Raw genomic sequence first — 15,681 nt, forward strand, 5'->3', positions numbered from 1 at the left:
ACGATCCCTTCATCCAACGTTAAGCATGCAGGTTCCAACAAAAATTCGACGAGGCGACGCTACTGCTCTGTGCAGACTATGGTCGGGAGTCGCGTTTACCCGTGCGTACGCGTTCCGCATAGGTATGGCCGACACTGCCGACTGTGCACAGTGCGGAGATAAAGAAACAATTCAACATATTCTGTGTGACTGCCCGAAATACAACCTGGAAAGACAACACCGTTCTAATAAACTAAACAAGTTAGATGACCAGCTGCTGTCAGAAGAAAGTATACTGCGCCATCGTCATGACTCATCGTCACAGAAGAAAGCCGTGCAAGCGCTACTGGGCTTCTTACGAACTACTGGCCTGTCGGAACGCCTCTGAGTGGACTGATTTTGTGCGTGCGTGTGTGTCGGTGTTTTCTCTTATTTATTTTTTTTACTCTCCCTTACTCTTTCAACCTCCTATTCCCCAACCCCAGTGTAGGGTAGCATACCGGATACTAGCATCTGGTTAACCTCCCTGCCTTCCTTATTTCTCGTTTCTCTCTCTCTGGATCGTCAAGAACTTTTCACTAGAACCTTATAAAAAAAGTATACTTTTAAAGCGTCAGAATATTTCACAGTGGGAGCAGCACACTGTTCTTGCCATCGACTTTGTAACTTTCTTGCCCCTGTGTATGTTACATTTTAATTTAATAAAGCTTTCCCGAATTTCCTTCAATGTAACATTACTTTTGAGATGTCACCATTCTTCACGGGTCTACCGTGAAAATTGGTGACATCTTAAGATGTCACTATCTTAAGATGTCACCATTTTCTTAATATGTCAACGTTCTTCACAGGTCTACCATGAAGATTGATTCAATGTTCATGGGTTCACCGCAACAAAAAAATTTTTTGCGGGGGTGAATTTGTGAGGTAATAAGCTCTTTCAGAGAATCAAATCCATGGCTACTTAAAAAAAGTGTTGCACAGCCCTTCTAATTTGTGTCCCAATACGCAAACAAGCGTAATATACGCAAGTGAAAATGCTAAAGCATGTGCTGTGTTATGACTTCTGGCTCACTACACCTCTGCATCATGTACCAAGTTTAAGAGAGCAGCATTACGAAAGATAATGTTTAGTAATGCAGCTCATCTATTTATAGTTATAGAGGTTGATTTTTACCGCCTATACGTAGTAAGGGAGACTGTAGTTACGACTGAGACCAAGTTGACTATTTATCGCAATAACAACGTTTGTTTGAAGCTGTTTCAAGGATTCGAGAATTGGGCAATTTAGGAATGTGCTGGGTAACCAAGTTTCATAACCAGGCAAGTACACGTAATAAAAGATTATGAGCTGAACTCGTCTAATATTTAGTTTACCCTAGACATTTCCGGTAAACATGAGCACCATGATTGCACTATCTAATCATGCTGCCAGTGCTGGCTGTAGGTAGCCGTTGCTGTAAAATATTTCATTGGCACCATGGCAGCTTGCAAAAGTAAAAAAAGCGAAAAAATACTTACGTTTGTGCGGTTAATAGATGACGCACCAGTGAGGTCAATGCAAACCGCAGAATTTTAAAGGACAACTCACGTTTTTTTTTTCAACGCTGAAATATGTTGTATTATTCTTCCTTCACGACATTATATCTTTGAAAGGGAATTTTTATTTAAGAAATTACTGCACACTGACACAAATATTCGAAAAGAGGCAGCTATGACGTCAGTGATCTTGGTTTTATCGCGTGAAGGTAAAGTCATTGTATAGCGATCCCCATTATAACCTATCAAGATTTTGCTATGGCAGAATTTTCAAGATTTTCGAGACCATTGAAACAATATCACAGCTGAGGATATTTCTGTTGCGTTATTGTCACCACAGGTTTTCTCAGATTATTTTGAGAAAAATAGAATCCACAGCGTGAGATCTGTCAAGTTAACCAATCTGAGTACTTTTGACTAGCCTACACTGGAAATAATAGATAGAGACTGAAGTGGAAAACAGAGGAGATCATTTCATACTTTGAACGACCAAGTGCATTGTCCGAAATGTTCATTACCTAGTTCGTGACGAGTATGCTGTCATGAAGGTTAGTGTGTCGCAAGTAGGACAAAAGTGCAATTCTACCGTAGGATCGCAAACGTCTGGAGTAGTTCTCTCGTAATCATCTCTTTTCTTGAAGACCTGTCACCTAAATATTCTATTGCTGGCCCAAGGACAGTTCAGTCATTGACGTTTGCTCGACAATCACACAAAAAGTGCTCTTTTTTTGCCTGCGTAAACGTGTTGCTTTTCATTCCCGTTAGGCTTCACAGTGGTTTTTTTTTTCGCGAATACTACACGAAATTGTCAGAATACTATGCTTACTTATTTTATCATTACTGCACTACAATTAAAGCTGCTAAGGACAACACTTCTTGAGATTTTCTTGGTCTCATTATTTGTTGAATTGAAATGACTGTGTCTAACAAGAAAAAAAAAACGGGCACACCTATTTATCTATCCTTCTTCATTACAATATTTAGGAATGATGAGATTACTCTACATGTAGTTAAACAAAACTTGAAATTCAGCAATATTTTAACTAGCCTGACGGGAATTGTGAATGAAAAACAAGATTCACCTGTCCCATCTCCTCGTTCTGGGGAATGTTGTTTTTTTGCACTCGAAATACTCGTCAGCTACTCAATGTACGCATTACTCAAGTTGTACTAAACGGGTTAATTTTTTCTCTACTTTTACGAAAGTATTCACAACATTTCGGTATACGTTGGTGTGTCGTCCAACTCTGCGATAGTGCAACCATGAAGCACTGTTAACATATCGTCAACTCATCTATCAAAGGCCGGATTTTAACACGTTAACTCACTCAACAGAAGTATGATCATGTTTGTATTTGTTTGAAAGAACCCTTGGAAGACATTTACTTTCATTTTTAAGAGAGAGATGCAGCCCTGAATATCTAGCTTGTTCAATGAAACTAAATAATATAATTGCTTTCTTTCGCATTTCCAATGAGACATTTGGTATTGATACGCAACATGATAAGAGATTGTGCACGTGAAACGACTTCAGCACGGGCGAGGTCAACCAATATCTAAAGAATTATTCGTCTTTTTACCCGAAGAGCAAGACCTCTTATATAATACATGGTTCTAGTTGACCCAATTAACGTCTTCGCTCTTCTCTGACTGCTAAAAAGTTCATTATGTTTTCTGAACTTTTGCCTTGGCGATATTTTATAGATTTTTATATTTGCAAGACGTGCGAATAAAGGAGAAATAAACATTAAGGAATAATTTGAGCGAGTAAGAGAAATATGATTCCGGGTGTGACATGTAGAAAGGATATTTTTATAAGACCATAGCGTCGCCGCCTGCATTCTCTATGAAGTGGAACCGAAGGTTCACGTAATAAGGCAGGAAGCAGCTAGATTGCAGCTTCTACAGATAGGATACAAAATATCTATGGAGGTTTTATCACTCTAGCTACATATCCTTCAGAAACGTTTCTGCCCTTTACACTTTCACAACTGCATTTTAAGCCACCTGACATCTGACTAACCTTTCAAGTCAGTATGTAGTAAGGGCCAAACAATGTGCTACTGCACTTATAAAAATCTACTGCCGCTGCAGCGGTAGCAAATGTGATAAAAAAATGCTTACAGGTCACCATACGCATAGTAACGATCATTGTTTGGGTCGTGAATTTGTTACACATACCAGTGACCTACGTGCTAAATGACGTTACCGACAAAGTTTCTGCATTTCGGACGCTTATTTTGATGGTTCTTTAAGCTTATTGCCTTTAGTAAGGTCTCTGCACTTTTGAAATCTACAATGTCCTCTTGACTATGCATTTAATAATCACTTCGTTCGAATTCGTTCACTGAACTGGAGACCTGTACAGAAAAAGCTGTTTTTTTTCTAACTACGGCTTTATGTGGTAAACAGTGTGACGTACTTAGTTCGTTAAGGGTGTTTTTATACTCTGTTGCGCTATTTATGTCCTGCCGGGCCAGTCATACACTTTAAAAGATGTTTTGTTTGTGTAAAATAAAAGGCATTTCTGTCTTTCTACGGTGAAATTTTCGAATCGTTGCAGGTGTGTTTCATATTTGCAAGATTTCGGCCATTGTACTTTTCTGTATGCGTCACTTCGTGATAAAAATATCGCTCGAAATTTCTCATCTGCTATTTACTGAAGTTTCACACCGATGAACATGATTCTGAGACGTATCGCACGTGAACCTTTTACGTGTGTTCTTGCAAATTTCTCGAAGTGCCAGTTTGGAAAAACACGGGGGCCTCGTATTCAGCCTTCTTCGTTGTTCTCTTAGCCGGCGTTCTTTTTTTTTTTTTTTTGCGGAGTTCCCATTTACTTCGTTAGTCATGGTCCGTAGACTTTTTCAAGCGACGCTTTGAGCTCTTCAACGTCAGATACATCTACGTCACGGGTTTCATTCCTAAAAGCCTATGCGTCATTTGCAACCGTGTTCGTGGAGGCTCGTAAGCTTCAGTTAGTTTATGAGATAAGGAGGTTTCGTGACTCACATTGCGGTTAACTTAGCATTGTAAGCTTTTTGGCTTTTTTAAATGTTTGTTTAAGCAGCTCACAAACGTGGCGTCTAGCTTTTAGCAGTTCATCGTCAGAACTGTGAGGAGGCAGTCTAAGAATTTGCTGCTTGCTCTTTTTTCGGCGCTATACCATACTAAGAACTGTATACTTGGATCTACGGTGTACAAGCTAGCAGGAGAAGCCACTGCGGCATATGATTGACGAGTTTCTAAAGTCTTCCAACTTTCACTCAACAGCATAATTGGGCCTGTCAAACGTGTACCTCTAATGATGTTCAATTGTAGTATTACGCGCTATGAACTGTCTAAATAAATACGTCATGTTTAAAATTTTAAGAGCCCTCTCAATCAACTTTCCATGACCTTTAATTTATATGTGACAGTACTTTAGAGGTTAAAGGAAGACATTCTTTAAGGGTGAAGCTCCTCTTAGTCTTAGCGTCACGCGTAACCGAGAGAAAAAGAAGAGACGAGAAAAAAAAAAAGGCGGCACAAGAAATGGATTACCATTATCATCGCATTTCCTAGATTGCGTTACTCTGCCACTACTATTCTATTGGCTGCTGCGCGCACTTTTCCTGATTGCGCGGAGAACGAGTGCCTCTCTCAGACTCTTGGATAGTCGCCGTACGTGGCGGATGGTTGGTGAGGCATGAACGAAGTAGAGTGGCGGGCGCGTTGAAGACGCTTGCACTCGGCTTCTTTGGCTCGCGTCTCGCTGGTGTTACCCGCACACCGTCTGCATTATCGAAGGCGATCGGACGCATGGATGCATGCACAGACGGGTGGACGCTTCGCGCCACTGATCATCATTTATTCGGTGGATATGCTGTGATTTTTAAAGTACGCGGCTGTCGCTTTGGAAAATGAAAGAAACCCAATGGTTAATGTAGCGGAGATGGCATGTTTGTTTTGTGAATACAAGAACTTCATCCATACATTTAGTTTGTTATGATATGCTTCTAACACGTTAAGAAAAGGGAATTGCACATAACAATTGTAATGATATCAGTTCACATCAGAAATGTTTTCCTATCTTTTGACGTATTGTGAGACAAAGAAATGAAGTGACCCGTAAATTTCATAGGTAGCAGCTAGTACACGGTGACATAAAACGCTAATAACAATAGATAAGGGCAGTAGAAAACAGGAACGACCACATAATGAAGCTGATAGGACTATCTCGGTCTTGCAACTTAACGATTGTTTCTCCGCAACATACGTCATGACACACAAGCAAAAGTTCATGACAAGACTGATGATAAACGCCCAAACACTGAATGTGACAGCTTGTTTTCAGCGGAAAAAGAATGTGGCGCAGATGCAAAAGGCTATTGCGAGAAGCAATTTATGATATGTGGACTTTTTCATAGAAACTCAAACTAATTTATATGAAACTGAGGAAAACGTAATTTTCGCAACACAATATGGTAGCGACTATTCTATCAATCCACAGGTCCTTCTAGGCAGATTGCGCACCCTCCTGGACACTATAGAAGGCCTTTGCATCTATAGCTATTTTCTCGCTTGTTTTATAACCTATAATTCCAGATTGCTCCTGTTTCTTCAAAGACTATATCGGTGACCAATATCTTTTTTCACTTGTCTTTCATTTTAAATGTGTCATCTCGAAGCAATGGAATCACGTGATTTTCTAGAGAAAAATTAAAACCGAAATAATAAAAGGCTAAATAAAGGACGAACGGGAGAGAACGGAAAGGCAAGGATGTTTGCCTGTCATAAAAGAAAACTGGTATGCTACTCAACTTCAGCGAATGGCGCTTAAGTACAAATAACCCTAATCCGACGTGAAGCCTGCATTACTGTAATATATATGTTACGTTGATAAATTTTGATAACCATCACTGCAACCACAATTGACGTTTTGCAAACATTAGGGTCTATTTCAAAAGTATAGTTCTGAGACCTGTCATGGCTCTGCGGTAGAATACTTCACCGACACGCAGACTGCAATTCCTGTTGGGACCCTGGCATTTATTTTCTCCATTCGTTAGGTGGACGCTGCCGAATTGTTCTTTTTCTTAACGTTCTCGCATTAAAAGTACCTATATCTGTTCTCACTGTTCTTGTGTAGATATCAACTGTCAATCACTTGTGGCACATACCCACCCGCGGCTAAGAGCGAAACATTTGGCGTAAAGGGTTTGGCGACGTATGCGACGGCATAAGACATTATTCGTGTCTTGATCACCTAGTCATATTCCTCAAGCCATCTAACCCTGTCATACTAATATAAGTTTACCCCAAATACAGAGGTGATCACAAGAACACCCAGATGTAAGAATAGATAGATAGATAGATAGATAGATAGATAGATAGATAGATAGATAGATAGATAGATAGATAGATAGATAGATAGATAGATAGATAGATAGATAGATAGATAGATAGATAGATAGATAGATAGATAGATAGATAGATAGATAGATAGATAGATAGATAGATAGATAGATAGATAGATAGATAGATAGATAGATAGATAGATAGATAGATAGATAGATAGATAGATAGATAGATAGATAGATAGATAGATAGATAGATAGATAGATAGATAGATAGATAGATAGATAGATAGATAGATAGATAGATAGATAGATAGATAGATAGATAGATAGATAGATAGATAGATAGATAGATAGATAGATAGATATAAGTGCCTGCAGACAAAGAAATACTCCGCATGTTATACAATTTTCAATGCATGTTCCTTTATTTTTATTTTTTCGTGACTGTTTCTGTTCAGTCCTTTAATTTAATGTTTCTTGGGTTCAAACCAAGAGCGCAGAAGCCACGCAAGCAGGTTCCTATCTTGTATGTCTTTTCTCCTTTTGTTGTTTCGCTGTATTCCAGCTGCAGAAAACAGAAATAAAGTAAGAGTAAGCAAGAACAGTCAGCCTATCTTGTATATTTCTAGCCCCATATGTTTCAGAACATTAATACTAAGCCGTACATGGCACGCCTAAACGATAGACACACACGTTGCCGCGTGAGCACAACTTGAAGAGGCTCATTTTTGATGCACAAAGTATTGACATCTCTTGAGTAGTCGTTCATGCAGCTTCAATTTCGTTGTGTGTTCCTGTCATTTGTTCATGCTTTACGGATAATAATTTCTGGGATTTTACGCGACAAAACCAACTCTTGTGCCCTCCGCATACGAGGTCTTGAAACGATTTTGGTCGCTTTTCATTTTTTTGGCACAGTGGCACTGATTGGTACGTGGCCCTTCAGTATTCGGCATTTGGCTTCCATTGAAGTCCAATCTCCGCAGCCTGTATCGAGCTGGTATCGTCTTGTGAATCAACAGCCAAGTGTCATAATCACCCGGCCACCGCAGCAGCCATGGACATATTTCTGTTCATGTTGTTTTTCTAGAACTTCTGTTCATGTTGTCGATCTACAACGTCTGTTCATGTTGCCGTTTTACAACTTCTGCTAATGTTATCGTTCCACAATCTGTGTTGAAATGTTCGCAACTGTTACACATTTGTCGCAGTGTTTTTATATAACCTTTTTCCTCCTATGTTTTATCTGCTTATATTTCTTCGATTATAGCCCTTATGTCTTTCCTGAATAAGTCGGTATTAGGAACGTCATTATTTAATCTTCTCACAGGGCGTTATGTTAGCAATCTATTGTACCTTATGCATAAATGCGACAAATGCATCTTTAGTGATCGCCATTCTATTGCTTCTTGCGTACCGCATCTTCGTATTTCTGTGACGCGCTAAGCAAGAAACGTTGCTTGTCAATTTCAGCTACGCAGCTGTAACACATGCGCGAACTTAAGCAATACTCCTGCAGAGCAGAAGTTTAGCGTCAAGATAAACACAAGCATATAAAGAAAATAGAGTTCTCACTTTCAGTGACTCTTGACGTGAAAAAGCATTCTCAGACAGAGACTTGGTTTATTTCATAGTGCTGTAGTTGTGCGATCGTTCTATACAGCCTGAAAACGCTTCTTAATTCTAGGAACTCACAACAATGTACAGTGCATGTGGCTCCAAAGACACAATGGAGCATCTGTATCATGCTTTTGTTCAAAACGATATCTAGGGCAGCGATTGGCGCACTTAGCTAAGCCAACTGCCAATATATTAACAAAACAAATGTCTTGGGACCCTGGCACCATTTATAGATGGCACACATGTAACAGTGGACTATCGCAGTTATGAATGGACGCTGGTCATAATGGCTTTGAACAGCCCAGCTTTTTGTCGGGCTCTTTACGGGCCCTGCTCACTCTCTCTTTTGTTCCTCTTATTTTCGTTTCAAACTTTCTTGCTCCTCACGTACAATAACCAGCCGCATATATAGATGGCGTGCTCACTTTTCCCTTCTCTGCTTTAATCTCCTCTGTTTTATTCCAAATTTTTGCTTGTATCGATTTTTTATTATTTCATTGTTGGTGCTGCTATCATGTTACAGGGGCACTTTGCATGTTCTCGTAGCTGTTATATGTTTTAGCTCAAGGACGTGAATGATAATTACTCTAGATCAATAAAGTATTTCCTTCGTATTTAAGAAGTTCATTTCTTCACTAGGTCGTCAATTCATATTCGAATGTTTTTATGTATCTCTAATGAGGAAGAAAAAGCAGTTCTTCTGGTGCCTTTTTTGTTTCAGAATATAACAGTAGCTGCACTTGGGGAACGTTTTTTTTTTCACGTGCAATGAATTGTTAAAATAATGACGAATATTCATATAAAACTGCGGACAGAGATTACACATGAAGATATTTTGTGATGGCAGCTCATCCAGCTTATCGCAGAAGGCGTTTAGGGGCTATTGGATGTACGCTCTTTGAAAAATCGCACCATGCGTGCTGATTGAAAACGATGCCGAACATTGTAATCCAAGAGCGTGCGCTCACAGTAGGTATTATTGACAGAATTTATTTAGAGTTTGCTATTTCTGAATATATAACGAATGATAGGGATCAATAGCCTATTATATTAAACAGCATGAGACGGACACGTAAGGTGGGTAGGAGTAGGGGGCTGTTTCAATAAAGGTTGTCATGCAGACCAAAGCATTTGCTCTACCTGTAGATGGACGAAAAATACCACAACTGTTGCGTCTAGTTCAAACAGTTGTCTGCACTGTAAAGTTTTTTTTTCGTTATATCAAATAATCTAGTTTAATATAAGACACTGTTTTGCACCGGAGCTGGTGACATAAAGGAGGAGGGAGGAGGAAAGAAAAGACAGGGAGGTTTAGGTAGTTCTCAGACGAGCTGGTTATCCTGCAATGGGGAAAGGGAAAAGGCGAATAAAAGATGATGTAAGAGAGCAGTTACAGAAAGAAATGAAGAGGTTGGAAAAATAGCATAATAATACGTTAGACGACACTGCTTAAGTCTGTCTTTAAGACTACTTATCTGTCAGAAACACAACAACGTTCTCAAACCGTTCCGTGTCGAAGACGATTTGGGCCAATGTCCAACTACCTTTCCATCCAACAACTGGTGATTGTCAAATCTATCGAACACTTTCGGCAGCTCTTTGTCAATTGAAGCGAGGGCACACACACAAAAGATGGGTGACTGTCTCCTCGCAACTACAGTTATGACAGACTACTGGCCATTCCGATGTGAAACGAGTAAGCATACGTGAAGGCCGTTCTGAGCCACTGGTGGCACAGGGGCGGCTCGTCATTTCTAGTTATTCCCGTCGAAAGATGGAGCTGTAAATTCAGGTCCAACCTGCGAAGATGTGCGTTGGTAAATTGCGTCAAGTTCCCTTGTGCGAGCGTCTATTCGGCATCCGCTCTTGATAATGGTATAGCTGTGCAATGGAGGGCATCATGAGCAGATCGGGCGGCTTCATCTGCGGGTCGTTCCCGTAGATACCGCAACGACCCGGTATCAACTGATAGACTACGTTGTGATGCTTCTCTACAGAGTGGTGATGAAGCAGTCTAAAGTTAGCGGCTAACTGTGCGTTTGGTTTATGACTGGTTAGTCAGTCCTCAGACCAGCTGGCTACCCTGTACTGGGAGAAAGGGTAAGAGGAATAAAAGATATCATGTAAATAAGAAACGTACGTGCTGATAGTGATGTGAAACATGAAAATCCGTGAAGTAAATCATTTTTCTGTCCCGTTCGGGATTCACAATGAATTTTCGTAAAAAAATACTGATGTGCATCTCACCAAACAACTGACTCCGTAACTGCGCCTCTCGAATACGGTGTAGCTGCATTCAACTTGGCAAGACGCTACTACAGTAATCTGAAATAACAAAAATATGTATTTGCAATAAACATGTGGCCAAGGGAACCTGAAAACAAACACCAGATCATCTTAGAATGTGAATGTTTTTTTTCGAAATTATATTTTCCGAGCTTCGCACTAATGTGTTAATTAGCACAGTAAGTCGATGCAAAAATTTCACTAATTTGGCCGTTCTGTTGATTCCCCGGCCCCTTTATGCCTCAAATTTTCAGCTATTTTCACTCATGGTGGCTCATGCACTTGCATAAGTGCCTGCAAGTTTCCAGCTCACCGATTTTAAACGTGTTTTTTTTTTTTAATGCGAAGCATTTCTTAGCAAACTTCGGCGACTTTGAGCGTATCTATCTATCTATCTATCTATCTATCTATCTATCTATCTATCTATCTATCTATCTATCTATCTATCAGCTTTTACGTTTGACGTTTGGGTGCTCTCGGGGTCACCCCTTAACTTGGCGTGAACCAAAATTAGTATGGGAGGGTAAGATGGTTTGACGAATATGACGCGCTGGTCAAGAGATGAACAATGTAACAACTTGGTCACGTACGTCCTCAAACACTTCCCGCCAGACAGAGGCACATACCCACTCGTGGATATGTGCCGCTATTATGCGGGTATGTGCCACAGGTGATTGACACTTAGTATACTACCCAGGAACGACGAGAAAACACATGGGCAATTTGAACGCGTGAGCATTAACCAATACCCGACATCGGTAGCTTCGCCCCGACGAATGCAAAGAATAAATGTCAGGGTCCCAGCTAGAATCGCACCCAAGCATTCTGCGTGGCAATGAAGCATTTTACCACAGAGCTACGCCAGGTCTCGGAACGACTTTTCAAATAGACGATAATCTTCATGAAACGTCAATAGTGGTTGCAAAGCTGCCTACACAATTTTTTGAACATTATACATGTACTCCTTTGATACAGCCGTCACGTCGGGTTAACGTCGACTGTGGTTAGTTGCCATGCACTGAAGTTGATTTTGTAATTTGTGTACCAGTGCCCAGGGCTACATCCTCGCAAACACCAGCGCTTCATATCAGCTTCTGGTGTTGCTAATATGCATGTTCTAGTTGGTATCATTGCGCAAGTGCAACCAACTAGCCGGTTATATAAACATCTGCAACTAACGTATACCTGTGCGTGCGACATGTGTTTGTATATTGAGCGTCATTTAATGTTGTGTCCCTCAATGAAATATTTGCAACATGGTCACCTTCCCTCTGTATGCTTTGCTTTTTCTTTTAGCGGGATGACTCACTGCTCTCCCATAGTTGAGTACGAAATACTCGAAATCGTTAAACATTTTTTCTAAACACACTTCATTTTTGCCAGAAGAAACGTAACTTAGCTTCACACAAGCCTTACATTTCATGACATCTGGATCACCTGATGCACAAGCTTCAACGTGGTGTCCAATTCTCTGAGCCACGTTTCTGGCTTATTCTTTTTATATAGTAAAATTTACTTTGGTTCTGATTTATCAAACGTGTTCATCACCTTCAGTTTCTTTTTACACTTGACGCTTCTTTGATTGTTCATTCAAACAACAGCTCGACAGTAATGCCTCCAGGCAAATTCACCTATGTATTCAAACATGGACAAATTTCTTTATCGTCCCTCATACTTTTTGTTTTCGCGTTAAGGCTTAGATTGCTTCTTAACTGGTGTAATGCTATGACAGCGTCTGGACTCAGCAACTTAACACCACACAGCCAAATGAATGCGCAAATCTACCCGACAGAAAATGGTAACAGCTACCCGACAGAAAATGGTAACACAAGGTTGTGAAACATTGGTTGCTTCAAGGTGTTATGATCTGTTTCTTACATATGAGTCGCACGCATGGCTGAATGATCCTTCTCCATTTCTCACTCGACAAACTTACCTGGCCAGGCTTTACAACCACGTAATCCTTTGTCTTGCATGTGTGTGCCAAATCGCTCTTCTGGTGATGCTCTGGTGGAAATTCTTTTTTGTCTGTGTGCAGAAAGAAGACATAAAACGCGGGTAATAATGTAATTTACCTGTCACTTTTAGTTTCTTTGTGTATTTCTAAAGCGCTTGCATACTAGAACAAAAAGCGGTGGGACCATCGCATTTAGGTGCGTTCACACTGAGTGATCCGGCCGCTGAAAGTGCGCCGGGCGGCAGCGAGATCCGCCAGAGGGCCCTCTCTGCGCCGATCGCTTTCGGGGCGATTTTTGCGGCGCCTGTCGCTTAATCGGTCGCCACGGCCAAATAGGGGCGCTAGTCAAGGAATCTTCAAAAATAGCGGCCAAGCTCTACTCACATGTCATGTTTCAGTCCACGTAACTAAATGTTGTAACCAACGGGAGTTCAACACACACTGTGCCTACTTCACGTCCCTAATTCACGAAAGAGGTGACCGAGCTTGTCGTTGGCGTGACCAAGCTTGTAAATTTTTTTTTATTTAATACATACTGCAGACCATTGTTAGGTCAAAGCAGGGGGGCACAAGAAGATAAAATGCAAAAATACAAACAATACAAGCAAACAAGGCACTTATACAGGGGGTAATTCATTCCACTCTTGTATCGTACGCGGAAAAAAAGAGTACTTGAAGGTGTCAGTAGCAGCAAAATATGGGGCGAAAGCATTCGGGTTGTGGTGCCTAGTAGGTCTTGTTTGTAACGGTGACAAGAACGGAGATGGGTCAATGGACAGTGCACCTTTACTTAGTGAAGAAAGGAAATCAAGACGGAAGCACTTTCTCCTGGATTCAAGGCTGAGGATTTGGTTAGCAAGCATTATTTGTTAGCAAGCATTATGGTCTTGCAGGGCAAGACGAACCCATCAACATCGCTGGCATCGGGTTTCTTTTGCTGCTCTTCATGCATTACAAGACAGCAACTTGCCAGCAAAGTAAGCACTACTGCTTCTTATCGCTTGCTGCGTTCGAGAATCATTGAAGTCTAGACCACCGGATAGCGTAGTGGCGTTTGCGAAAAGCGACAACAACCGAGTGACAGCGCATCCGTCCCGCATCCGCCCCGTGGTAAATGACATATTCGGTGGAGCGGGGCGCGTCCAGTCCGACAGACTCTGCGTTTTGGTGGCAGGAGAATTTCGCTCGCTGTAGAAAGCGCATGTATCGGTGAGAACTGAAGGTTACAACATCGTGCGCATTGATATAGGCTCCTCGAAATGCCCCAGTTTTGTTGTTATTTAAAGCTGAAGATGTTGACAAACTCAATACACCGATAAGCATTGTTGTGTGTTTTGCCTTTTTCACTTCTCTGTATATTGCTCTACTTATAACAAGAAACAATAGAACAGGTAAGACCAAAGATGACTGCTATAGCTTGCTAAGTTGCAATTTAATCTGATTTGATGTGAGTCCAAAGTATGAAGTTCTGTAATCACCTTTAACTATAAACCTATGACGAACCGTTCACAATCAACGATCACGGGAAATCTTTCAGATTCCTAATAACGTAGATAGGAATGTTTGTGCACTACCTTACACTATGTTGATTAGTGAATTCGTTTCGAGCTTTTTATGCTATGGGAAGCAGACATCAGCGTGAGTTTTTATATAAGAGCAACTACACTTTACAAGTGCTCGTTACTCATTTTTGTAGGGCACATTTGAAGGGAAGATATGATTACATCAGGCGTGTTTCACTGTTTTGCGATTGCCGCAGCATTTTCTCGTCAGGTTACACACTACTATGAATATTGGGAAGGCATGCAAAGAGTTAGTTTCTTTGCAATAATGACTTTGACGGGCTTTTTTCAGTTTTAGTTTGACTGCTGATCTATGGCGTTTACTTCTTTTCACTAATTTATAATATATCAAGGGTCCTTGCGGGCCTTATAGCAGGGCGTTTTCACTACCAAATGATTAGAACGAGCAATAATCACACACAAACGAGAGGAGAAACGCAAAGCTCAGTGCTGTCCCCGTTGTTATTTAATGTGCTGAGAAAGACCATTCCACGTAACCAGGACATAACAACTTATGGTTATGCAGACTCTATCGCTTTCTTTGCAACGGCAGACACCATTCAGACGTTGTACGACCACCTGCAATATTATTTTATCACCCTAGAGAATTGGCTTAATGACAATCACAATTCTTACTAAATGCGAGTAAATGTGCTCCTCTCATCTTCCCCTTGGAATATCCCGTGCACGTCTCATTATGTTACCATCCTGAGGACATACCGCAGTTAGAATCTAACAAGTATCTTGGGGTAATTTATAATGCGTCTCTAAACTGGCGCCAACACATTCAATACATACGTGGAAAGGGTGCACGAGCTGTCAACACGTTACGTAGGATAAGCATTTGCTGAAGAGGTGTGAGAAGAGAGGCGCGAGTAATGATATATCTAATGTATGTTCGTCCTATTTCGGAATTTGGATGCGTGCTTTTCTCCGGTGCTCCAGCATACAAATTCCAGCCTCTTATTCTTTTGGAAAAAGAATCATTACGCTTATGCCTTGGTCGCCCTAAAACAGTTTCTAACTGCGTTTTATAGCTCTAATTGATAGTTCCTTCTCTTTCGTACAGGTTTCGTATCTTGACCGTTCAGATGTTTTTAATAATTTATGAGTTACCACTCCAGCAGTCACAGACAGTATTAATATCCTCTCTGGGATTATTTTTTGGTGTTATAGGGTCACGGTTTCACACCCCACAAATTATATTTGTACAATGTTTACTGAATCCACTGAATGTACGTATCGGCGAGATAAGGCCCACTAGCCATACTTCACCTCATGCGGATATTCATTTTGACGACATTTTCTCTAATAATGCAAAGTTCCTCCCCCATCACACTCTAGATAGTTCATTGCAAGAACACTTGCAGAGGAAAAAAAAGACAAGGGTAATTATTTC

The 15,681-nt window shown here is 40.7% G+C and overlaps 2 protein-coding genes across 3 annotated transcripts in view; both read right to left on the reverse strand.

Annotated features, from left to right (window-relative positions):
- LOC119173412 (uncharacterized) overlaps positions 1–1,517 on the reverse strand; it is an 80,046-nt gene extending 78,529 nt beyond the window's left edge. Inside the window, exon 1 of the mRNA XM_075889844.1 lies at positions 1,498–1,517. The gene's annotated coding sequence lies outside the window, so the exon portion shown is untranslated. The remainder of the gene's footprint in view (positions 1–1,497) is intronic.
- Positions 1,518–7,255: 5,738 nt separating this feature from the next.
- LOC119186013 (uncharacterized) overlaps positions 7,256–15,681 on the reverse strand; it is a 41,917-nt gene continuing 33,491 nt past the window's right edge. For both annotated transcript variants that reach the window (XM_075889845.1, XM_075889846.1), the window contains 3 exons: positions 12,700–12,791; positions 10,725–10,802; positions 7,256–7,422 (listed from right to left, as the gene is read on the reverse strand). In XM_075889845.1, coding sequence (XP_075745960.1) covers positions 7,312–7,422; positions 10,725–10,802; positions 12,700–12,791 — 281 coding nt within the window. In that variant the 3' untranslated portion in view covers positions 7,256–7,311. The remainder of the gene's footprint in view (positions 7,423–10,724; positions 10,803–12,699; positions 12,792–15,681) is intronic.

This window comes from Rhipicephalus microplus, chromosome 3, assembly GCF_043290135.1.
Source record: "Rhipicephalus microplus isolate Deutch F79 chromosome 3, USDA_Rmic, whole genome shotgun sequence".
NCBI lineage: Eukaryota > Metazoa > Arthropoda > Arachnida > Ixodida > Ixodidae > Rhipicephalus > Rhipicephalus microplus.